This window comes from Artibeus jamaicensis, unplaced genomic scaffold, assembly GCF_021234435.1.
Source record: "Artibeus jamaicensis isolate MK-2021 breed Jamaican fruit bat unplaced genomic scaffold, CSHL_Jam_final contig_47, whole genome shotgun sequence".
In the NCBI taxonomy this organism is placed as follows: Eukaryota; Metazoa; Chordata; class Mammalia; order Chiroptera; family Phyllostomidae; genus Artibeus; species Artibeus jamaicensis.
The window spans coordinates 441,436-465,843 of NW_026521848.1; the positions used below are offsets into that span (position 1 = coordinate 441,436).

At 43.3% G+C, this 24,408-nt stretch overlaps 1 protein-coding gene across 1 annotated transcript; it reads left to right on the plus strand.

Annotated features, from left to right (window-relative positions):
• Positions 1-5,445: 5,445 nt before the first annotated feature.
• On the plus strand, positions 5,446-23,273 carry LOC119042877 (cytochrome P450 2B11-like). Its single transcript, XM_053667564.1, has 9 exons — positions 5,446-5,658; positions 9,160-9,322; positions 9,462-9,611; positions 11,112-11,272; positions 11,761-11,937; positions 12,506-12,647; positions 18,359-18,546; positions 18,713-18,854; positions 22,375-23,273. The coding sequence occupies exons 1-9, from the start codon at positions 5,488-5,490 to the stop codon at positions 22,554-22,556; spliced, it is 1,476 nt and encodes a 491-aa protein (XP_053523539.1). The 5' UTR covers positions 5,446-5,487; the 3' UTR covers positions 22,557-23,273.
• The last annotated feature ends 1,135 nt before the right edge of the window (positions 23,274-24,408 follow it).

Here is a 24,408-nt window from a genome sequence, read left to right on the forward strand (position 1 = left end):
GTCCTCTTCTGCCTTGCACCCTCTCTATCTCTTTTTCTTTCTACCTCCAATTCTCTGCTGTTTCTCTCTGTGTCTCTACCTCTCTTCCTGAAAGGCAGCATAGTGAAGTGGTTGAAATGGCAGGCTCTGGAACTAGACTCTCTGGGTTTGACCGCTGATTTTTACCTCTAGATATCTAAGCAACCTTGGGCAAGGTCTCAACCTCTTGGTGCTTCACTCTACCCATTTATGTAATGGGGATGACAGAAATACCTGTCTCAAAGGGCGAAGATTAAGTGAGTGTTCAGTGTAATGCACTTTACACTTCCCTATCCATGATTCCCGGGGTTGGAATAAGGACCCAAACTGGGTGCCATATTACACAACACACTAAAAGCCAGGACATAGAGTCAGAAAAGTTTATGGTGGCACCTCTCCAAGGTTAGAAAAGTGCAGATTCCACCCCTGAATTCAAGATGTCAAGATTGTCAGTCTGCTTCCTGGATGGAAGGAGTATGGGTTGAGGCTGGGTTTGGCAGCTTTGACTTTCAGATTCAGATAAAGCATTGCCCTTGCATCACTCCCATGCATGTGGGATGACACAGCTGTTTCCAGCCCATAGATCAAAATCTCTAGTGGTGGCAATTGGTTTGTTTAGTTTAGCAAGCAAGATGCTGTTTTTCCATTTTGATGGAGAGAGAATGAAAGAGGCTGGCAGTCGGGCAGAGATACATAGACATAGACATATTTATCATATATTGGGCAGTTATGGACTGATTCCTGCCAGGGAAGATAGGAGACTAGTGGCCATCAATCAAATTTGATCTAGACTCTATACTCCTGAAACTCAGAGTTAGAGAAAGAGACAGATACCAATAAAGAGGGAGAGTATAAGAGAAATAGATATGACAGAAAGGTAGCCACTCATTGGGAGACAAATAAAAAAAGACAAGGAGAGAAGTGTTGTGGCTCAGTCAGAGAGACACAAAGAGTCCAAGAGAAAATTAAGGGTAGAACTACCATATGACCCAGCAATTCTACTTCTGGGCATTTATCCAAAGAAAATGAAAACATTAACTTGAAAAAATATGTGCACCCCTATGTCCATAGCAGCACAATTTACAATAACCAGGTGCTAGAAGTAATCCAAGTGCCTATCAGTTGATGAGTGGATCCAAAAGCTTTGGTACATTTACACAATGGAATACTACATAGCAGAAGCTATGTATAAGACAGAGCTCCTACTCCTCATGACAGCATGGATAAAACTGGAAAGCATTATGCTAAGTGAAATAAGCCAGACTGTGAAAGAGAAATACCATATGATCTTACCTGTAAGAGGAACCTAATGAACAGAACAAACAAGCAAGCAAAATACAACTAGAGACATTGAAATAAAGAATAAACTGACAGTTACCAGACAGTAGTGGGGAGAGAGATAATAGATGAAGGGCCATTAGGGAGCATGTTTAAGGACACATGGACAATGCCAAAGGGGGTAGGTTCAAGAGTGGGATGTGGGGATAGGTGGGGTGGGGGGCATGGTGGGGTAAATATGAAGAAAACCGTACTTTAACAACAGTGAAAAAATACAGAAGTAACCTAGGTGTTTATCAATAGATAAATGGATAAAAAAAGGTGTGATATATACATTTTAATCAGGCATAAAATAAAATTTTGGCATTTGAAGCAACATGAATGGAACTAGAAGGTATCATGTTATGTGAAATAAACCAGAGAGAGAAAGACAAATACTCTACTATTTCACTTATATGTGAAATGTGAAATGTAAAACAAAACAAAACAAACAGAAACAGACTCATAGATACAGAGAACAAACTAATGACTGCCAGAGGAGAGAAAGGTGGGGAATAGATGAAAAAGAAGAGAAAAAGAGGTACAAACTTTCAGTTATAAAATAACTGGCATGGGGATGTAATGTAAAGCACAGGAAATATAACATTGTAGTGATTTAATACTGTGATATCTCATTGTGGTTTCGATATGTGTTTCTCTGATGAGTGGTGATGCTGAGCACATTTTCATATACAGTAGTACCTTGGTGCTTGTCCTTAATTCGCTCCAGAATTCATGACTAGTGCCAAAACTGATGAGTACTGAGAAAGCTATGAGTGGTGAAACATTTTCTCTTGTGGGGCAATGCAAATTCTAGCAAATGCAATGAGTCCTGAGCAAGGGATGAGTACTGAAACAGTTTTTTCCTTGTCAAAATGTGATTAGTTCAGAGTTTGATGAGTTCTGAAGTCAACCACTACTGAGGTATGATTGTACTTGCCTTCTTATAAAGATTCTTTGATGATATCATTAGCCTACTTGGATAACTCAGGATAATCTCCCCAAATGATGATTTTTAATTTCATTCTATTCACAAAATTCATTTTACCATGTAAGGTAGCATTCCCAGGTTGTGCAGATTAGGACAAGGGCACTTTGGGGAGGCCATTATTCAGTCTACCACAGACTTCAAAATAATTACGCTGAGTGGAAGAAGGCAGACAAAAAAAAGAGTACATACTGTATAATTCCACTAATATAAGTTCAGAAAGTGCAAGCTCATCTCTAGTGACAAACAGCAGATCAGTGGTTGCCTAGGGAGGGAGTTGAAAATAGGGAAGAGAGAAATTACAGAAGGCATGAGGAAACTTTTGTGGTAATGGGTATGTTTATTATTTTATTTGAGATGATGGTTTCACCAGTGTACAGTATGTCACAATTTATCAAATTGTACACTTTCAATATATGCAGTTTATTGTGTGTCAATTACACTTCAGTAAAGCTGTTAACAAATAATACAAACACACTGGCATATATAAAAACAAGCTCCCGTACAGGTACCAGCCCTGCCTGTGCCCCTGCAGCACCCCTCTCCTCCTGTGACTTTGTAGCACTGCCTCTCTCTCTTGCTCCTTTGTCTCTCTCTCTGTTTGTCCTTTCCCCTTTTATGCCTTCATCCCTATATTATATCCCTTTCTATTATATCTATTTCTTCATTTCTCATTGTCTCTGGGTTTCTTCCTGTATCTGCCCTAGCTTTTCATGATATCTTTTTTCATTATAAGTCTTTGTAATCTGTTGTGTATTTTGCACTTATATTACATCTTAATCAGAACCCTGTTTTTCTCCAGAAACATTTGATCTGTATTTAGATTTCATGAAAAAGTAGGTTTACCTACGCAAGTTTTTCCAAATGTACTTAGAAGTTTTCCAATTACTAAACTGAGCAGCAATTGAGTGTTAGTTGAGTGCACTATGACCAGCATCAATAGTAGCCATATTGTAAGTAGTCACATGTGGCAAGTGGCTACCATATTGGACAATGCAGCTCTAATCTACTGTATGACTTTGTGTAAAATCCTCAACTGCTCTATGCTTCACTCCCCCATCTATAAAGTGGAGATGACAACAATACCTACCTCAAAGGGTAGGACTCAGTGTCTAACTCTGTGTAAAGCATTTCATACCTCTTTGTCAGTGATTCCTGGGGGTGGAATGAGGACCTAAGCTTGGTGCCAGGTCGTACAACACAGTAGGAGCAAGGACCTGGGTCAGAGTCCATATTGGCACCTCTCCAGGGTTATAAAGTGCAGGCTTCACATCTGAATTCAAGAGGTCAAAATTTTCTGCACCCTCATCCTGTGTCAGAGGTGTATGGTTCAACTGCCAGGATCAGGGTCCTGGGTCCCGCAAGAGGTTGACCTAACATGGCAAGAATGGTGCTGCCTGGCCTCCCCCACCTCCATTGCCTTTTAAAGGAAAAACACAGAGAGAGGTGGGAAGCCAGGCCCAGACCACCACTGGTGCACATGGATGCACTCATTCACATATCTGGCAACTGGGGACTGAGCCTGCTAGAGGCTCTGAGCAATGATGGAGACAGTCACCAGCTTGGTGGACATCAATTAAACTGGACCCAGTCTCTGCACATCTGGGGCTTAGAGTGAAGGGGGAAAGAGAGACACTGAGACAAAGAGAGATTACAAGCGATAGAGACATACACACAGATTATCAGAGAGGACCAGAGAAACATGCTGCACAGTGAAGACAGAGCCAAAGGCAGAAAGAGAACAGCCAGCACTGGTCAGTTCAGTCAGAGATGCAGTGAACCTAAATGTGCCCTCTTCCAGGTCTCAGTCTCTCTTTCTCCACCAACCCCCTCCACCTCTGAGTCTCACCAGTTCTGAGTCTCTCCACACTCCAAATGTTTCTCTCATCACTCTCACCTGTGGCTGCCACAGAAAGGAGGGTGAAGGAAGGGGGTCTGGAGATAGACACTGAGCACATGAAGACCCTAGAAAAACACAGGGACAGGGAGATGCACAAACATACAAGTATACACAGTCTCACTCACAGGGACACATACCACCACCTCTGTGAAAAAGCAAATATCCCTGTACATATGAGTCCAACTAAACACATAAAAGCCCGCACATATGCAAAAATATATACATCAGCACACTTAGACTCATACACAAAACACATCAGCATTTTCACAAAAATACAAACACCTCTTCACACATAAAAATCAGACAAGCACACTCACAGATGCAAGTACACTTGAACAAACATGGAAGCATAAACACAAAAAGCCACAGTGCCTGTTCATCCATGCTCACAAAAATAGACATAAGCACTCCTGTGGACCTAGGTAATTACCACAGTAACTGTGCCCAAATACGCGGAACAGGTGCTGGGGTAGGGAGGGAGCAGGATTCTGAGCAGGAAGTATGGGCCCCTTAAAATCTCTCTCTTTAAAAAATTTTTAACACGTTTTATTTTATTTTATTTTTTTAAAATCTTTTTTTGTTTTCCAAGTACAGTTGTCTGTATTTATGCCCCATCTCCCTCCCCTGTTCCACCACCCCTTGCTTGTGTCCATGTATCTTTTATAGTTGTTCCTGAAAACCCTTTTCCCCCTTCACCCCAATACTCCCTTCCACCTCTCCTCCGGTTACTGTCAGATTGTTCGTAATTTCAATGTCTCTGGTTATATTTTGCTTACATGTTTGTTTTGTTGATTAGGTTCCACTTAAAGGTGAGATTATGTGGTATTTGTCCCTGACCACCTGGCTTATTTCATTTAACATAATGCTCTCCATTAGAACCTGTCTTTTATTTTATTTATTTATTTTTTTAAGATTTTATTTACTTATCTTTAGAGGGGAAGGGAAGGAGAGAGGGAGGGAAACATCAATGTATGGTTGCCTTTCATGCGTCCCCTGCTAGGAACTGGCCTGCAGGGAACCAGCCTGCAACCCCGGTATCTGCCCTGACTGGGAATTGAACCGTGATTATCTGGTTCACAGGCCCGCGCTCAATCCACTGAGCTACACCAGCCAGGAGAACCTGACTTTTAAATTCATGCTCCTGGACAATGATACAGAGAAGGCAGGGATCAGATGAAGTTATATAACTGGGTGGGGAGGCAGGCTCAGGATAAAAAGCCCAGGCTGAGACGTCAGTAAACTGGAAGGCAGTCAGACTAGGAGCATGGAGCTCAGTGTCCTCCTCCTCCTTGCTCTCCTCTCAGGCCTCTTGATTCTCCTGGCCAGGGGCCACCCAAAGGCACGTGGCCGTCTTCCACCAGGCCCCCGCCCTCTGCCCTTCTTGGGGAACATTCTGCAGTTGGACAGAAGAGGTCTACTCAAATCCTTCCTGAAGGTGAGATGGAGGTGGGCAGGTCCTGAGGCTAGATCCCTGTCTCTGTACTTGGGGATTGTTCACCAGAAGGAGTAAGGAAGGCATCCTTCCAGGCTCGGGGCAGGGGTGTGTGTAAAGGGTGGTGGGTAAGAGGCATATAGTTGAAACATGGTGGATGGTGGTCAGATATTTGGAGGTGTCTTGCTCAGTGGGAAGTGGGTGGGCACTCTCTGGATTGGGCAAGTGCATATGAACATGTCTGTGTATGAGCCATGGGTGTAGAATTTTACATCTTCTGCTACCTTCTGTTCAGTTCCTGGGTGCCTGCCTATCCCTGGAAGAGAGAGAATAGGGGACAGTGGCATTAAGTAGGTTTCTTCTCTGTCAACAAAAGAAAGGAAATGCTGGTTCATGCCAGTGCCAAGACAATGGGGAGGAGGGAAGGAGAGCAGGAGACCAGGTACAGAGTGCTTACTAATAATGAACATCAATGTGCTATATGTAATAGCTGACACTATGGAGTACTTACTAGACTGTGCATCACTGCTTTCCAGGCATGATTTCATGTTTTATTATGTATTTATTTATTTATTAATAATGTAATTCACACCATGAATCTACTTCCCAATGGGAGAACTGGAACACTGATAGTAATTTTCAACTGCCTCTTGCTTTTCAATCCCATCTCCACCCCTTACTCACAAGTATGGTGATCACACTTTTGAATCTTGGGCTTGTCATTACCTTTGCTTTTAACAGAGAGGGTTTCTAACATATGTGGTAGCTGCAGTATGTGGGACTTTGTTCTTGTTGTCTTCAGTTTACCGCAGGGTAGCATGCTTTCCTGTAAATTCCTGTAAATTCCTGTAAATTTCCTGTAAATTAGTTTCTTCATTCAGAATCATGTAGCTAGGATTTACCTATGTTGTTGTGGAAATCACCGGGTCTCACTGACAACAACCCTGTGGGCTAGGTGAGATGCTATTCCCATCTCAGAGGCAAGGACAGTGAGGTTTAGCTTGGGGAAGTCTCTGTCCACAGCCACACAACTGGGACATCAGCAGGGAAGCTGGGGTCCACACGCTCTATCTCCTGTGTCCTCATAGATGGAAGCTGCCTAGTAGTTTGGGGGGGTCACTAAATTTTTGACAGTCTCGTTAAAGCTTTGGGCTCCCTCCAAGTAGTCATACATATTTGTGCATAAATTTTCAGAGTTTCAGACCCCTAAAGTTTTTACATTTACCTTCCAAATATCTTCTAGGTGTCTCCATTATCATTACATATTTGAAGACAGAGACAGACAGAGAGAGACAGAGAGGAAGACAGAGAGAGAGAGAGAGTCCTGGAGAAAGAGACACAAAGAGAGAGAGAGATTGAGATAGAGAGGGAAGGAGAGGGCATGAACTACTGGGTGTCATGATGGGATGGGCTGGGGAAGCTGGCACTATTCCTCCTTTATTCCCCTGTATGTGCTCATATCTTTCTGGAGTCTGGCATGGACTTACATTCCAGACTTGAGTGCTGCTCATTGAGTCTCTCCTTCCCCTTCTGTAAAATGAGATGGTGACAGTAAGAATGTGTCCCCCATAAAACTGTCGTGAGGATGAGATGAGACATTACATAGAGCCTGGGTATAGTAAATGCTCCTTGAATGACAGTTATACTGATCCACTCATTCATTTATTCAGCCATTCAATAGCAAGTTACTGGGAATCCTCTGAGTGATGCGGAATATCTAGGTGTGGCATTGGGTAGGGCATACGAAATCAAGAAATAACCTGGCTGGTGTGGCTCCAGCCAGTGGATTGGGTGCTGGCCTGTGAACCAAAAGATTGCTGGTTTGATTCCCAGTCAGTGCACATGCCTGGGGTGTGGGCCAAGTCTCCAGTAGGGGACACTTGAGAGGCAACCACACATTGAGGTTTCTTTCCCTGTCTTTTTGCCTTCCTTCCCCTCTCTGAAATCAATCAATCAATCAATCAATCAAATTTATTAAAAAGGAAATAAACAAATAAAGAATATTAGTGACATAAGAGCTGTGATTAAAATAAAACAGGGTGCTATTTTAGACTGTGGTAGGAACTACTTTAGATTGAGTGGTGAGGGAAAAACTCAATCCTGTTTTGTTTCTGGTTAGAGACCCTGAAAAATGCAGGAGGAAGGCATCAGAGAGGCAGGTGTTGGTGCAAGATCCCTGAAGCAGGATCAGGTTCACCATTCTTGGGGGGACACCATGGAGGCAGGATCTGAGTTAGCCAAGTTGCCAGTGGGAGCAGATGCAGAGGGGTGATGAGGCCACATCATGCATGTCTATGTGGACCATGGTGGAGACTTCAGTTCTATTCTCAATGATGTGAAAGCACCAAAAGTATTTGGGGCATGTCAGTGATATTAATTTACATGTTAAGAGGATTACTCTGGCTTCATGGTCAGGTGGGGCAGGTGGTGAAATGTTTGTAGAGGGGCCAGGAATGGGGATAGAGAGACCAATGAGAAGTCTTTGCACAAATTAGTATGAAAGATTTTACATAAAAATCACAAAAATGTAATCTTTTGTAATCATAACTCAACTTCTCACTGAAGTTTAACATCACCATAAGAAATGCACATATCGTAAGTGCCCAGCTCAGTGAATTTTCTCAGGCTGACACTTTTGACATACAGATAAGTAACACCACCACCCATTTCCAGATACCCCACTCACAACCCCTTCCTGTCTTTACCCTCCCATTGTCCTGACACCATGGGTTCATGCTCTCTGTTTTTCAACTTCCTATAAATGGAGTTATCATGTTGGACTCTTTTCTGTCTAGTTTCTTTCACTCAGCAGTACACCTGCCACTTTCACCCATGGGTATAAACTGGTTGGGTATAGAACTGGTTTGTTCTTTTTTATTGCTGTGTAGTATTCCATGGCATAGACATATCACTCTATCTTCTGTAAGGTTTCAGTGGAACCTTCTTGTCATTTTTTTTTTTTTGGTGAATCCGAGTACACATTTTTTTGGTACATGTATCTGGAAGTGAAACTTGTTGAGTCCCTGAGTATCCATGTGAACTGTCAGCTTCAGTAAATAGTCCTGAGCTGTTTCCAATGTGGCTGTACTGATGTTATAAAATTTTCAGATCTCATGATCACTCTTGTTCATGTCTATTGTTCAGGGTGGTTCTGGGGAACTATCCTGAGGCAGGAGGTAGATAGCATGTTGAAATTGGGTTGCAAAAAGATGATTCTTTAGTTCTGATGCCAGGGAGATCTGACCAGACTTCAGGATATGGCCAGAGGTGATATTAGAAATATTTAACCACCTGTACTGCTTGAGATCAATCATGCAGACCCTGGCAGGGTCCTGGGTTAACCATTTAGTTGCTGGGCCCTGGGAAAGGAAAACATACTCTAATGGAGGGGTTTGAGATGACAGTTTATTACCAATCTACATGTATTTTAATGGTTTTACAACTGGGATGGGCACAGAGATGCTTATTGAGTAATTGCAAATATAATGTGGGTATGCTTGGCAGCTCCGAGACAAATACGGGGATGTCTTCACGGTGTACCTGGGGTCAAGGCCTGTGGTCATGCTATGTGGGACAGAAGCCATTCGAGAAGCCCTGGTGGACCAAGCTGAGGCCTTTTCTGGCCGGGGCAAAATTGCCGTTGTTGATCAAGTCTTTCAAGGATATGGTAAGGGTCTGAAAGGCAGCAGGAAGAGATGGAGGATGGGGATTGGGAAAGATGATTTGGGAAGAGCAAATAAGGGGTGGAGAGGAATGCAGAGTCTTTGTGCAACTTCCTCTGAAACCCATGCCTGCCTACATCCCAGGTGTGATTTTTTCCAATGGGGAACGTTGGAAGGTCCTTCGGAGATTCTCTCTGGCCACCATGAGGGACTTCGGGATGGGCAAGCGGAGTGTGGAGGATCGCATTCAGGAGGAGGCCCAGTGTCTGGTGCAGGAGCTGCGGAAATCTCAGGGTGAGCCTGGGGGATGGGAGGAAAGAAAGAAAGAAGGGTGAGCCTGTTGCTTCGTAGCAACAGGAAGACAGGGCAGAGAGAAAGGTAGAGATAGAGAAAGACAGAGCCAGGGAGATCACCAGACAGATGGACAGGGGTACAGAGCATGGAAATGGATAGCCACAGGTTGGAAAGGGACACAGGGACCAGAAGGTATGAGGAGTGCATAGTGTTGAGAACCTCTAAAGACATAAACTTAGAAATTAGCTTGCTATTTACTTGTGTTCAAAGAAAACAATTTATGCATTAATTGTACCTATCAAAGGCAAAAACAGGACTTATATAAGAAGGAAAGCCAAGAGAGAAATGGAAAAACTGCAGACATCAGGAAGACAAGGAACTGTGTTTTCCTTTTCTTGGGTGAACTGTTGAGAAACTGGCAGTGAGGGCAGTAGGGTTTTTGCTCTCAGGCTGGATGGATTGTCAGAGAAGCACTTCTGGTTGTTTTTAGAGCCTCCAGAAAATTGGTGTGTGTTAGACATACAGGCAACAGGGTCTTTTCTCAAAAGATTGAAAGATAGAAATGTAGAGGTTGGGAGGGAGAAGCAGAGGCAAAGACACAAGGAGGAAAGGAGACAGAGGGACTAGAGAAAAACAGGAAGAAACAGATTGATGCAGACATAGAGACACAGAAGGAGGAGTCAGAGATGGAGGGACCAAAGCAAAGAAAGACACAGAGACGGAGAGTAGAAGAGAATGGGTGAGGCAGAAGGAAACAAAGGCTGAGAAAATTAGAGACCAGCAGGCTCAGGAGAGCATCTACAGAGGAACAAGAGATGGACAGGTGAGACTCACAGAGAGAGATTGCACCCACCCAATGACCTGATGCTCCTGAGCCCAGAGCCCAGTCTCCCTCCAATGGGGTTGGCCTGGTATACACAGAGATTAGTTAGCAAGTGCAAAACATTTTCCCAAAGATCACAGATCCCTAGAGGTGAACAAAAGAAGTAAGGGAACAGTCAGAAAAGGGGCAGGAGAGCAGAGCTTTTAAATATGTACACTCAAAAGGGGCAGGAGAGCAGAGCTTTTAAATATGTACACTCAATTGATTAAATACCTGCACTGTACTCTTGCCCCTGGGTCTTAACTGTACTTTCTCTCTCAGTCAGAGCTGGGGCCTGAGAGGGCCCCAGCCTCGAGCCTCTGTAGCTGAACTACCTGGGTCTGTATCTTGGGCCTAGCAATGAGTGGCTGGGCAACCCTGGTCAAATTAGTTAATCTCTCTGTTTGTCCTTCTGTGAAATGGGGATAATGCACCTTCCTCACAGAGTTGAGGGGAGAATTAAATGAAAAAAATATGGGAAGTGCTTCAACTAGGACCTGGCCCATCATCTGGGCTAGTGAGTGCCAGCTGTTATTATTCCTGCTTTTTAAAAATATCATTTCTAAGTGATGGAGAACAGTCACACAAAGATGGGCATTTCTGTCTGTGTCCCCCGACATGCCTCCTCTTTCTTCTAGGAGCTCTCCAGGACCCCACCACCATCTTTCAACACATCACTGCCAACATCATCTGCTCCATTATCTTAGGAAAACGCTTTGATTACAGAGACCCTGAGTTTGTGAAGCTTCTGGACATGTTCTACAAGTCCTTTACACTCATCAGCTCTTTCTCCAGCCAGGTCAGGGAGAGGGTGGGGAATGGTGTGGAGGAGGTGGCCATCCAGGAAAGGGGGGAGAAAGAATCTGATTTGGGGTCCAAAAAATGCAACTTAAGGTTGGAAGAAGGCCAGGAACAACAGGGGGAAAGGAGGGTACAGACACCTGGAGGGAAAAAGAGATGGTGAGATAGGGGCTGAGGACTAAAAGAAAGGAAGGAGAGTGATGGAGGAGGCAGAAATAAAGAATTGGAGGGAGAGAAGGAGGAGAGGAAAATAGAGAAGAGAGAAAATAAAACTGAAAGGGACAGTGATAAAGAAATGATGTGAGACAGAGCTGAGAAGAATGTGAGAGAGAGAGAGGGAAAAAGAGGGAGAGAGAGACAGAGAGAAAGAAACAGTGAGACAGAGATTTCCCTCTAGCAGAAGTATTAGGGCCTAGGAGGGCTGTCTTTTCCTGTGGCCCAGTAGCTCAGCCACAGGAGGACCTCATAGCCCCTTGTCTCCCACAGCTGTTTGAGTTCTTCTCTGACATTTTGAAGTACTTTCCCGGCACACACAGGCAAGTCTATAAAAACCTGCAGGAAGTCAAAGACTTCATTGGACGCAGTGTGAAGAAGCACAGAGAGACTCTGGACCCCAGCGCCCCCCGGGACTTCATTGATGCCTACCTGCTCCGCATGGACAAAGTAGGGCTTGGAGAGGGAGTGGGAGAGAGTGGGAGAAATGAAAAGATGGTGGGGCAATGAGAAAAAAGAAGGGGGAATGAAAGAACAGAGGATTCAGAGGGAAGATTAGGAAAAGGGAGGGGAGATGTGGAAGAAATGTAGGGGAGATAAAAGAAGGAGAAACTAGAGAGGGGGCAGGAAGGGAGGAAGGCAGCGAGGGGGAAGAGAGAGAGGAGGAGAAGGAGAAGAAAGAGAGGGGAGAAGGGGGGAGGGGGAGGGAGAAATAATATAAGACAAAGAACAAAAATGTGGCAATGGGGGAAAAGAGCCACAGAGGAAGAAAGAGTCTGGGAGATAAAGTGAGACTGACACACCAAAGAGATGAAAAAATGTATTGAAATAGAGCCAGAGTGAAGAGAGACTTAGAGACAGAGATAGAGATGTGTGGATGGACATGCAGAAGACAGAGCAAAAGTAAAATGGGCCAGATGGTGTGAGAGGCTGAGAAACTAGTGGAGGGCAACCCCAAAATGTGCATGCAGCAAGGTTCCAACCTCCCATGATGCAAAATTTGCACCTCTGAACCTAGGAGAAATCCAACCCAGAGAGCGAGTTCCACCAGCAGAACCTCATGAACACTATGCTTAGTCTCTTTTTCGCGGGCACAGAGACCACCAGCACCACCCTCCGCTATGGATTCCTGCTCTTACTCAAATACCCACACATCACAGGTGGGCATGCTGGGGACAGCCAATGGAGGAGGGGTCCTCTGATCTCTTTTTGGTTGCAGAAATGTGGTAGGGGTCTTTTCTAAATGAGAAACACTTGAATCAGAAATACTGAAGGTTTGAATGACCTGAAAACAGTCACCCCTGTTGGTGGATGGATTAATGAAGAATCTGTCAATCTATTCTCCTGTTTTTGCTGATCACTTAAAGATTCACCCATCCACCCACCCACCCACCTACACATTCATCTGTCTGTGCTTTTATCCATTAATGGATCTAATATAGTCAGATTCTTTTATCTATGATTCACCCAAGAACTTACACTCCCATTCTTTATTTAGATTGAGTCTCCTGTTGATCCTTTGACGCACTGGTTGATTCAGTGAAGTATTTGTCATTGATTCATTACTTATCCATTCATTCAGTCATGCATCTACTTGTCCTTCTATGAACTACGTTTCATTTCTTAATCCATCCATCAGTCAGCCTTTCAATTCCTCCTTAAGGTTTCTACCCCTTTATTTGTTAATTTAATAATTCACTCAGTGATCCATTTTTATTTATCTAATATCAAAGTGTCATTCGTTCACTACTTTATCTACCTATTTCTTTAATATATTTGTTCACGTATTCCTCTGCAAATCTACCCATCCATTAATTTTATTCATTTGACTTATTGGTTAATCACATTCATTTATTTATTTGTATATGGATCATTTATTAATTAATGATTTATAAATTCACCTATTGAGAAATAATATTCATTCATTAATGTTCTTCCATTCATCAGTCTTTTCATTTATGAATTGATTGATTGATATACTAAATTATTTATTTAGTTGCTAGTGGGTTAACCTATTGATCTATTCCACTGTTATATTCCTGAGGACCTAGCACAGGGCTTCATTCGCAATATGCACAATAAATATTAGTTAATTTTCTAATTATCTTTGAGAAAAAAATTTTGACAGTTTTATAGCCTTGAGTTCTCAACCTGAAATTTTATGCAAAAATGTGTTGTGGAGGACTTCCGCCAAGATGGAGGCATAGGTGGATGTGCCGTGCCTTCTCACACAACCAAGTTTAGAGACAACTAAATATTAGCAACAGAAAACACAGCCAGAACACGGAAAATTGAACTTTTCGGAAATCCGTTAACAACAAATTCTTCAGCCTGACCGGTAAGGGGCGAAACCAGCCACTGGTGAAGCGGGATTGCACAGGAGGTCTCGGTCAGCCGGACTCAGGCACAGAATCCAGACGCACGGAATCCAGGTGCAGGGTTGGACCTAGTGAGCGACCGAGCGAGCCACCAGGCGAGCGACCACGGGGGAGACAGCGGGGGAGCGGTGCTGAGTGTTGACTGTGGTCGCGCATTTGTGCGCGGGCAGACAGACGAGGGAGTGGGCAGTTGGACCAGGGCCCAGTGGGTCCCCGAGGCGAGCGGCAGTGGAGGGCGCCGCCATTTCCCTGCTCTGACCCCACTTCCACATACAGCATCATAACCCAGCGACTCTGAGTGGCCCAGCCCAGGTGAACCACCCAAGACGCTAATCCTCACCCAGCTGTGAGAAACAGCAGAGGGTGCCGCCATTTCCCCGCTCTGACCACGCCCACACACAAAGCGTCACAACCCAGCGACCTGGGAGTCCAAGGCACTGCTTCTCACACTTAAAGGGCCAGAACAGACCAAAAATGTCGCAAGATCTCAAAGCCCCAGAGCCCATAGATCTAAGCGTTGAAGAAATAGCGAAACTCTCAGACGCACAGTTTAAAACACTGGTCATCAGGATCCTCACAGAACTGGTTGATTATAGCCACAAATTAGACAAATATATGAAGGTGAAACTAATTGAAATGAATGGAATTGCACTGGACACCAATAGCAATGAAAAGGAAACTGGGACTCAAATCAATGGAGTGGACCAGAAGAAAGCAAATAATGGCCAAACAGAAAAGAGTCAAGAAGCAAGAATTCAAAGAAATGAGGAGAGTCTTAGGAACCTCCAGGACACCTTTAAACGCTCCAACATCCGAATTATAGGGGTACCAGAAGGGGAAGAGGAACAGCCACCAGTGAAAAACTTATTTGAACAAATAATAAAGGAGAATTTCCCCAATCTGGCAAAGGAAATAGACTTCCAGGAAATCCAGGAAGCTCAGAGAGTCCCAAAGAAGTTGGACCCAAGAAGGAACACACCAAGGCACATCATCATTACATTAGCCAAAATTAAAATGAAGGAGAGAATCCTAGAAGCAGTAAGAGCTAAGGGGACAGTCACCTACAAAGGAGTCCCCATCAGACTGTCAGCAGATTTCTCAAAAGAGACCTTACAGGCAAGAAGGGGCTGGAAAGAGGTACTCCAAGTCATGAAATCCAAAGACCTACAACCAAGATTACTCTATCCAGCAAAACTTTCATTTAGAATGGAAGGACAGATAAAGTGCTTCTCAGATAAGATCAAATTCAAGGAGTTCATGATCACCAAGCCCTTCTTATATGAAATGTTAAAGGGACTTATCTAAGAAAAAGAAGTTAAAGAAACATGAACAGTGAAAGGACAACAAACTCAGTTATTAACAACCACACCTAAAACAAAAGCAAACTAAAAGGACAGCTAGATCAGGAGTGGAAACATAGAAATGAAGATCTCAAGGAAGGTTAGCAACAGGGGAGTGGGAGGAGGAGAAGGGGGGAGAAGGTACAGAAAATAAGTAGCATAGACAGTAGATAGAAAATAGATGGGGGGGGGGGCAAGAATAGCATGGGAAATATAGAATCTAAAGGAATTGAGACACATGGTCATAAACTAAAGGGGGGTAACGGTGAGGATGGGGGGTAGGGTGGAGGGGAATGAAGGGGGGAATAGAACAACTGTAACAGCATAATCAATAAAAAAATTTTAAAAAATAACCAAAAAAAAAAGAACAGGTAAAAAAAAATGTGTTGTGTGTGTGTGTGCAACTGTGTTTTCCTGTGCATGTGAGGAAAAAGTCTATAACATTCATTATATTTCTTCAAAAAGTGAAAATTCTCTATTTTTATTTTTATTACAATTTATTGATTATGCTAGTACAGTTGTCCTAATTTTACCCCTTGGTTTCCCTCCACCCAGCATCTGCCTCTCTCTCAGGCAAGTACCCTACTATTGTACATGTCCATGGGTCATGCGTATAAGTTCTTTGGTTACTCTATTTTTTATACTGTAATTTACATCCCCATGGCTATTCTGTCCCTACCTATGTGTACTTCTTAATCCCCTCAGCAATTCACCCATTCCCCCACACCTCCCTCCTATCTGGCAACTGTCAAAACACTTTCTGTATCCAGGATTCTGTCTCGTTCTTCTTGTTTGTTTAGTTTATTTTTTATATTCAATTGTTGACACATATGTATTTATGACCATTTTATTGCTCATAATTTTGATCTTTTTCTTAAATAAATCCATTTAATTTTCATGTAATTATGGTTTGTTGATGATGAACTCCTTTAGCTCTTTCTTGTATGGGAAGCTCTTTCTTTATCTGCCCTTTGATCCTAAATGATAGCTTTGCCGAGTAGAGCAATGTTGGCTATAGTTTCCTGCTGTTCATGACTTTGAACATTTCTTGCTAGTCCCTTCTAGACTGCAAAGTTTCTTTTGTGAAATCAGCTGACAGTGCTATGGGAACTCCCCTGTAGGTAACTAACTGCTTTTCTCTTGCTGCTTGTAAGATTCTCTCTTTACCTTTAGCCTTTGGCATTTTAATTATGATGTGTGTTGGCATGGACCTCTTTGCAGTCATCTTGTTTGGGACTCTTTGTGCTTCCTGGACCTGCATGTCCATTTCCTTAACCAAGTTAGGGAAGTTCTCATTCATTATTTTTTCAAATGAGTTTTCAATTTCTTGCTTTTCCTCTTCTTCTACTGGCACCCCTATGTGAATATTGGAATGCTTGAAGTTGTCCCAGAAGCTGCTTATACTATCCTCATTTTTTTTTGGTATTCTTTTTTTCTTGTTGCTGTTCTGATTGGTTGGTTTTTAGTTGCTTGTGTTCCAAATCATTGACTTGATTTTGGCTTCATCCACTGTATTGTTGTTTCCCTATAAATTGTTTTTTATTTCAATAAGTGCGTCCTTCATTTTTGACTGGATCTTTTTCCATGCTGTTGAGGTCCTCACTAAGTTCCTTGAGTATCCTTATGTTTTGAACTCTGCATCTGAGAGATTGCTTATCTCTATTTTGTTTAGTTGTTTTCCTGGAGTTTTGATCTGTTGTTTTATTTGAGCCATGTTTCTTAGTCTTCTCATTTGGGCAGCCTCACAGTGTCTGTTTTTATGCATTAGGTAGAGCTGCTGTGATGCAGCCTCTCCTGTCATTTAAGCTGGGTCCTCAAGTTGTTCCCTTCATATGGGATGAGTACACCCTCATCTTGTAGTTGAGCACTAGTTGGTGTTGGTAGGTTAATGGGAGGGATTTACCCAGGCCAGTCATTTGCAAGCATTAGCTGTGACCACTGACCATCACCTTTCACCCTGTATGGAGGACCAGCAGTTCAGGGGCTGGGTGATGGTGCTCCAAAGTGGTCTGTGACTGTCCACCTGGTATGCTGGCCCTGGGGCTTCCCATGTGGTACAAGCCGATGTCAGCGCCCACCTATGTTTGGCCTGGGACCACCCTGCCTGAGCTACGGAGCAATCTGAGATGGCTTCTACTTGTGCTGGGCTTGTAGACTCCCAAGAGATGCCACACTGTGAATCTAGGCTGGCTACTCCTAGTGCAGGTCCTGAGGCCACTTAGCAAGAGGTTTGGAGGCTGGGGACTCATTGAGGCTAGCTGTTGCTTGTTTGAAAGGATTTAGGAAGTTGTGAAGTTTGAACCTAGACTGGCCATTCGTGTGGATAAGCTGCTGTTTGCAGTTGTATGTTGGGTGTGAGGGAGCCTCTGAGGATATCTAGGGTGGGCAAATAGTGTTAGCCAGGTTGGTGAAATCTCAGATATGGCCTGCCAACTCTGTTGCTCTGCCTGCTTTTCTGTCTGGGAGAAAGCTATTCTGTAGCTTTTGCAATGATGCTGGCCACTTCAGTTTTCCCTGTATGCCACTGGTGCCTTTCAATCTTCCGCCCCAGTGCTGGAGTTCAGATGGAGTGAGTCTGAGTAAGTTCGTGTGTGGATTCTTTAAGATGAACTGCTTAGGGTTCCAGCATTTTTTTCCTACTAACTCAATCCTTGCTGGTGTTTGTATTAGAAGTTATGGGGCCCTATCTTCCTGGCACTGGTATACTGGGCTGGGTGGCCTCATGTGTGCCTGGGACTCCTCACTCCCAAGATGCTTCTCCCAAATTTTTATCCACCAAACCAGCCCATTTTGTGTCTCTGCCACTTCTATCAATCTAGATGAAAGTCATTTCTTTAAATTCATAGTTGTTGGATTTCCATTCAATTTTTGCTGGTTCTGAGTAATGGTTGTTCTATAATTTAGTTGTAATTTTGATGTGGTCATATGAGGAAGTGAGCCATGTTTACCTATGCTGTCATCTTGACCAGAAGTGAAAAAATGAGAATTTTTTGTTACTTCTCTTCTGCTCTGTCCACCCCAAACTGGTTGTTTTAAGTGTCAGTGATCTAATACTTTACTGTATTTTTTCCTGGCTCATTGCCACATAGAAAGCAGTATCTCTGCTGGATTACCCCTTTACATGAGGTTCATTTGTCCCACTCTTCTGTACAGAGAAAGTCCACAAGGAGATTGATCAGGTGATTGGCTCACATCGTCCTCCAGCCCTCGATGACAGAGCCAAAATGCCATACACTGAAGCAGTCATTCATGAGATTCAGAGATTTGGAGATCTCCTCCCCATTGGCGTTCCCCATATTGTCACCAAAGACACTCAGTTCCGAGGTTATATCATCCCAAAGGTGAGGCCAACCAGGCAAACATATCTCTCCTGTGTGGGATCCCGGGTTCTCTTAATCTCCATTCTTGACCTGTTGTTGTTTTATCACTAGGGCCTGTTGTTTCACACTGTTTTCAAGTTGGGTAGGGAAGGGAATGGCAATGTTTTTGATCTTGTGAATATTTCAGGGCACGGAAGTATTTCCCATCCTGAACTCAGCTCTCTTTGATCCACGTTACTTTGACACACCAGACGCCTTCAACCCTAACCACTTTCTGGATGCCACTGGGGCACTAAAGAAGAATGAAGCTTTTATTCCTTTCTCCACAGGTGAGTTGGATCTGCACTCACTTCCCCAGACACCAGAGTGCAGGTGTTTTCTCTCATTTAGGAGAGGTTTTTATTTATTGAACAGTTAGCACATGCCGGTTACTTTTCCTTTATTGACCTTTCCCATAATCAATATGACCTTTAAAAAGGTAAGAGTGCCGTTACAAGCCAATTTCACACCTTGGTATGCTGGACTTTGGGAAAGTATGTTAACCTGTCTATATCTCTTGTGTAAGATACACATTGAGCACCATACTTTGAGTCCCATGACTACTGGGGGCTAAAATAATGCATCAGACAAGTCATAGACACAGATCCTTCCCCAAGAAATAATTTACATTCCAGCATGGGACATGGACATTCATTACATGGCCACATTATAATAACTAATCATAGGAATTAATACCTGCAATGTGCTTAGAACTACATAGCACACAGTAAGTGCTTTTGGGGGGCAATTATTATCATTATAATTAATCCTAACTGTCAAAAGTGCTCTGAAGGAGGCTTTGAGAGTACAAAATTGAAAAGTACAGAACCATCTCAGTGAAGAAAAACTTACCTGAAACACTGAGTTCTATGCTAAGACCACATGGCTGAGTATCCATCAGCCACTGGAGTGTTCCAGACAGAGGGAAGAGCAAGGGCAAAGCCTGAAGGAGGACACAGCATGCACATATGAGAAGCTAGAGGGGCCCAGGGGGCCTTGGTTGTGGATTACAAGCAGAGATAAGGGTGAAAGGCTCAGCTGAAGTACTTTGATAGCTCTGCAGAGCTTGGATTTATCCTGTTGGCGTTGGGAGCTGGGGAGTGCCTTGACATGTCTGGTCTCTATCTTCATTCTGCACTCTTTGGCCACATCTAGAGAAAACCCAAGCCCAGTGTCCTCACTTTTGGGGATAAAGGAAAACTCCAGAATGAAGGTTCCAGTCTTATGTTTTCTCAGCAACTTTAGTGACCCAGGGCCCCTGGCTCTGCCTAGTGTCATGGCCTCCTCCCTCACTTTATCTGAAGTGAGAGTTGGGAGACATGTGGGTGGTGGGGAGAGGGTTGATTCCTCCATTCAATAGTTGTCCTAAGTTTAGAGAGATGCAGAAATGGAGAGAGATAATGACAGACAGACATATCAGGATACAGTGCATGAGAAACACAGCAGGCCAAAGAGGCATTACAAAAAGGAATATATGGGGGGGAATGGCAAAAATAGACAGAGGGTGAATGTGAGACAATAGAAGAAGGAGGAGAGGAGGGGAAAAGACGATGAAGAAAGAGAATAGCAGAGTAGGATATACTCTATATTCTACTCTGCTATTTCTACCCTTGTCTGTAGGATGTAGGAGTAGGAGTATTCCTACTCCTATACCCTATAGCATATAGAGTAGGGGAAAACAGTATCATAAGTAGAGAGAAAGAATCAGTAGAAAAGGGGAAAGGGATCATAGGGGGAGATAAAAATGAGGAGTGAATTGCAGACACAATCAGCTCCCAAATGAGTCAAGAATTCAAACAAGATTGAAAAAAGAAGACAAATTTTAGAAGACAAAAGGCTGCCTGTCAGGAGGTGAATTAAAAAAAAAAAGACTGAGGCCAACTGCCATGGGCAGAAAGAAAGACAAACCTGGTCAAAAAGGTATTAGAGCCAAAGATCTACAGAAAGATGTGCAAAAGACATCCCAGGGATGGGGAGGATAGAGTGGGAGGGAGATAACCAGCTTTTCAAGAAAGATATGGGTAACGGAGCCAGTTACAGGATAAGGACCATGCCATAGCCCTGACCCAAGGACTTCTAGCTTGTGTCCCCTAACTTCTGGATGTGTCAATAATGTGAACCCTTCCCCAGATACATCTGCATAGTTACAATGTCTAACAACTTGAAAGGTTTAGAAAGTGCTTGGAAACCCATCCTTGAAAAGGCTTTCCCAGGTTATCAGCTTGCAGATTAAGAACCAATGAAGTAATGGAGGAGACTCTTAGTGTCTCTACCTGAGCTTTCTGGCTCCCTTTGCCCTCATTTCTTTCCAAGCCAGTAGTTGTTGCCTATTGGGAGAGAGGCTTATACCTCCGAGAATCTGAAGGAAGCCATAGAAGCCAACTCACGTGCATATGTCCCATTTAAAAATTTATGTAAAATATGCATCTTTTCTTAAAGCTGAGATAAGAAACAGGCTCATAACAAACTGATGCTGTCGCAAAGAGTAGGAGCTCCTTCTCTCTCTCTGCTTCATAGTATTCCATTGTGTAAACATACCATAGGTTTTTGATCCACTCATTTACTGATGGGCACTTAGGTTGTTTCCAGCACTTGGCTATTGTAAATTGTGCTGCTATGAATAATAGGGTGCATAAGTTCTTCTGAATTGGTGTTTTAGGGCTCTTATGCTAAGTGAAATAAGACATGCAGTAAGGGACAAATACCATATGATCTCACCTTTACCTAGAACATAATCAACAAAAGAAAAAAGCAAACAAAAGATAACCAGAGACATTGAAGTTAAGAACAATCTAACAATAGCCGGAGGTATAGGGGAAAGAAGTTAAGAACAATCTAACAATAGCCAGAGGGATAGGGATAGATGAAGGGTTTTCAGGAACTACTCTACAGGACATGTGGACAAAATCAAGGGGGAAGGAGGAAGCAAGGGAGGGAGGTGGTTTGGCTGCAGGGGGAGTATTGGGGGGGAAGTGCAGACAACTGTAACTGAAAAACAGTAAAATAATTTTTAAAATAAATGAAAAAATTTTAATTAAAAAAACAAACTGATGATTGACAGAGGGGAGGAGGCTTGGGGGACAGGGTGAAAAAGTTGAAGTGAGTAAGAAGTAGAAAATGGTGATTACAAAATAGTCATGAGGATGTAAAGTGCAGCATAGGGAATAGTCAATGATGTAATAATTATGTATGGTGTCAGATGGGTAGTAGACTTATGGGTTCATCTAGTAAATTATATATATGTCTCATCTCTATGCTGTAAGCTCAAAACTAATATAAAATATGTTGAATGGCAACTGTAGTGGAAAACAAATAAAAGAAGAAAACCCAGAGAGAGACAATCACATGCAGTGTCAGACACTCATCCCACACTCCCCACTGCATACACCCAGAAAAAGAACACAAACTACCAACTACACCTATAGGATCTTTAGCATGGACTAGGTGCTCTTCTAAGAATTTTTACAAATATTAGCTTCTTTAAGATCACAGTTCTGTAATGGTTGTCAGAAATATGCACACATCTACACATGTGGAGTTGTGCATAACACACACATCCAACCAGATGATCGTCCTTAGACTCTGTGAGTCCAAATGAACCTTTGGGAGCTACAACCTTCATCCTGGAAAAATAGGCATCAAAGATTTGCACCTGGTTTCAGAGGATTGGAAACTCCCTAAAAGTCGAACCTGAATTGCAGGTGAAGGGCTACTCATGTAAACCAGTTGCAATGGACACAGGTGACTGGGCTTTGGGCAAAGAATGTGCATCCACTCTGGGTTCACACTGGTGATCCTCTGTACCCACAGGGAAGCGCGTTTGTCTTGGTGAAGGCATTGCCCGTGCAGAATTATTCCTCTTCTTCACCACCATCCTTCAGAATTTCTCTGTGGCCAGTCCCATGGCCCCCGAAGATATTGACCTCACACCCCAGGAGTGTGGAGTGGGCAAAGTGCCCCCTGTGTACCAGATCCGCTTCCTGTCCCGCTGAGTTGAAGAAAGCAGATCAAAGAATTCCATGGTCATGTATCCCCACCCATGCAAGGAATGTCTCCTGCTTCTGTTCATGTTCTGCATCTGAGAGATCTGCTGCAAGCCAATATCCTTCCCCACCCTTGTTTTGCACCTCCATGAGAAAGTCATTGCTGTGTTTCATCTCCTCCCATCATGCTGCAGCTCTTTTAAAGACTCAAGGGAGGCATTTGTTTTGTGTGTGTGTGTGTGTGTGTGTGTGTGACAGGAGGCATTTTCCTTTGCCCTGTTAATAGAATTCCAGAAGTGGTGTATATATAGAAACTAGAGGCTGAAAGGGGGAACTCAGCTCAGGATCTCTCTGCAGATCTGCTTCCCAGGCTACTGCTCACCCTGAGTGACTTCTCCCTTCCTTAGAACAGGCACAGCCTCCATTTAGCAACTTCATATGCTCCATGATCTGTACATACATGATCTCACTTGAATCCCACTACCAATAGCCCCATATGATGAGTACAATAATCATGTCTATTGCACATGTGAGTTAAAAAGGTCAGGCAATTGTGTCAGTTGTCCAAGGTCACATGGCTAGTGAGTGGGGGAATTTACACTCAGTCTCCATGGCTCTAAAACTCAAACTCTTCAAAAAGTTTCTCCCACTCATATATTTTTAAATTAAAGTAATTCAGAGAACAAAAAAAACCCCAACAATTTTCACAAGTAATATAGTTTAGTGCTTTCTGTGTCTGTACTTTACCTTTTCTGAATGTTTCATAAAAAGAAATTACACAATATGTGGCCTTTGTGACTGGCTTCTTTCACTCAGCATGATATTTTGGAGGTCCACCTTGCAGACCATAGGTGTACCCAGTCATTGTCCTCCTACCCCTTCCTCTTTTCTTTCCAATTTCAAATTACCTTCTCATCCCACAGCCACCTGGTCTGTATGATTATAAACTGGTGCCTTGGATTCCCTGATATTGCCCTGATATTCAAGTCCACTGAAACTCAAAGAAACATCTAATGCCTGGCATCTCTGGGTTAGGTGGTGGTGATCCATCTCACTTCACCTGTGACCCGTTTATTGTTCAGTCACTAGGAATCCTCCCAGAAAGTGAATATTCTACTTCACCTGAATGCCAGGCTCCATGAAAGCAAACATTTGTTCATCACTGTTTTCTCAGCACATAGAGCATTGTGCAGCATATTTTCCAAGAAATAAATGAATGAATTTAATCTAATCAGTCAATCCTCCAAACTACCAATATGGAGCTGGGTTTCCTCCACCAGTTCACACATCCTCCAATACCACTATGTTCTGATGCCTCTGATGAATCCCTGTCCCACTGGGCATGAGATGCCCCAATTCTGCCTGCCAATGATTCTCAATTCCTTATATGCAATGCCTCTGACAAAACAGGCTGAGAGCCACACTTGCAGTGCAAAAACCATAAAACCAGCCTTCAGCTGTCCCACTAGCTGGCACACAACCCTTTCTTGAGGGAGATGTTCTTTCTTCAAGGGAATTTCCCATGAGATACCACCAAAAGACAGCCAGGGGCCAATGGAAAGTTTACTTTGGGAACCAAATAAGATCCTAGACTTCCTGGCCTCTGTACCACCTGACACCTTTGGGCTTTCTGTTGCCTCTGGTGATGTACAGGGAGTTCTGCCAAGGTAAATTTGTACAATACTATCTCCCAACAACCACAGAAAAACAACAAACAACAGGGCAACCTATCTTTTAGGAGAAACACCAGACACAACAAGGACCATGGTGTTTTGGGTCAGCCCACCGGCCCTTATTGTCCTCACAGGTCTGTTGCTAATCAGAAGCCACCTCCCTCCTGGACCCTGACCTTTGCCCATCC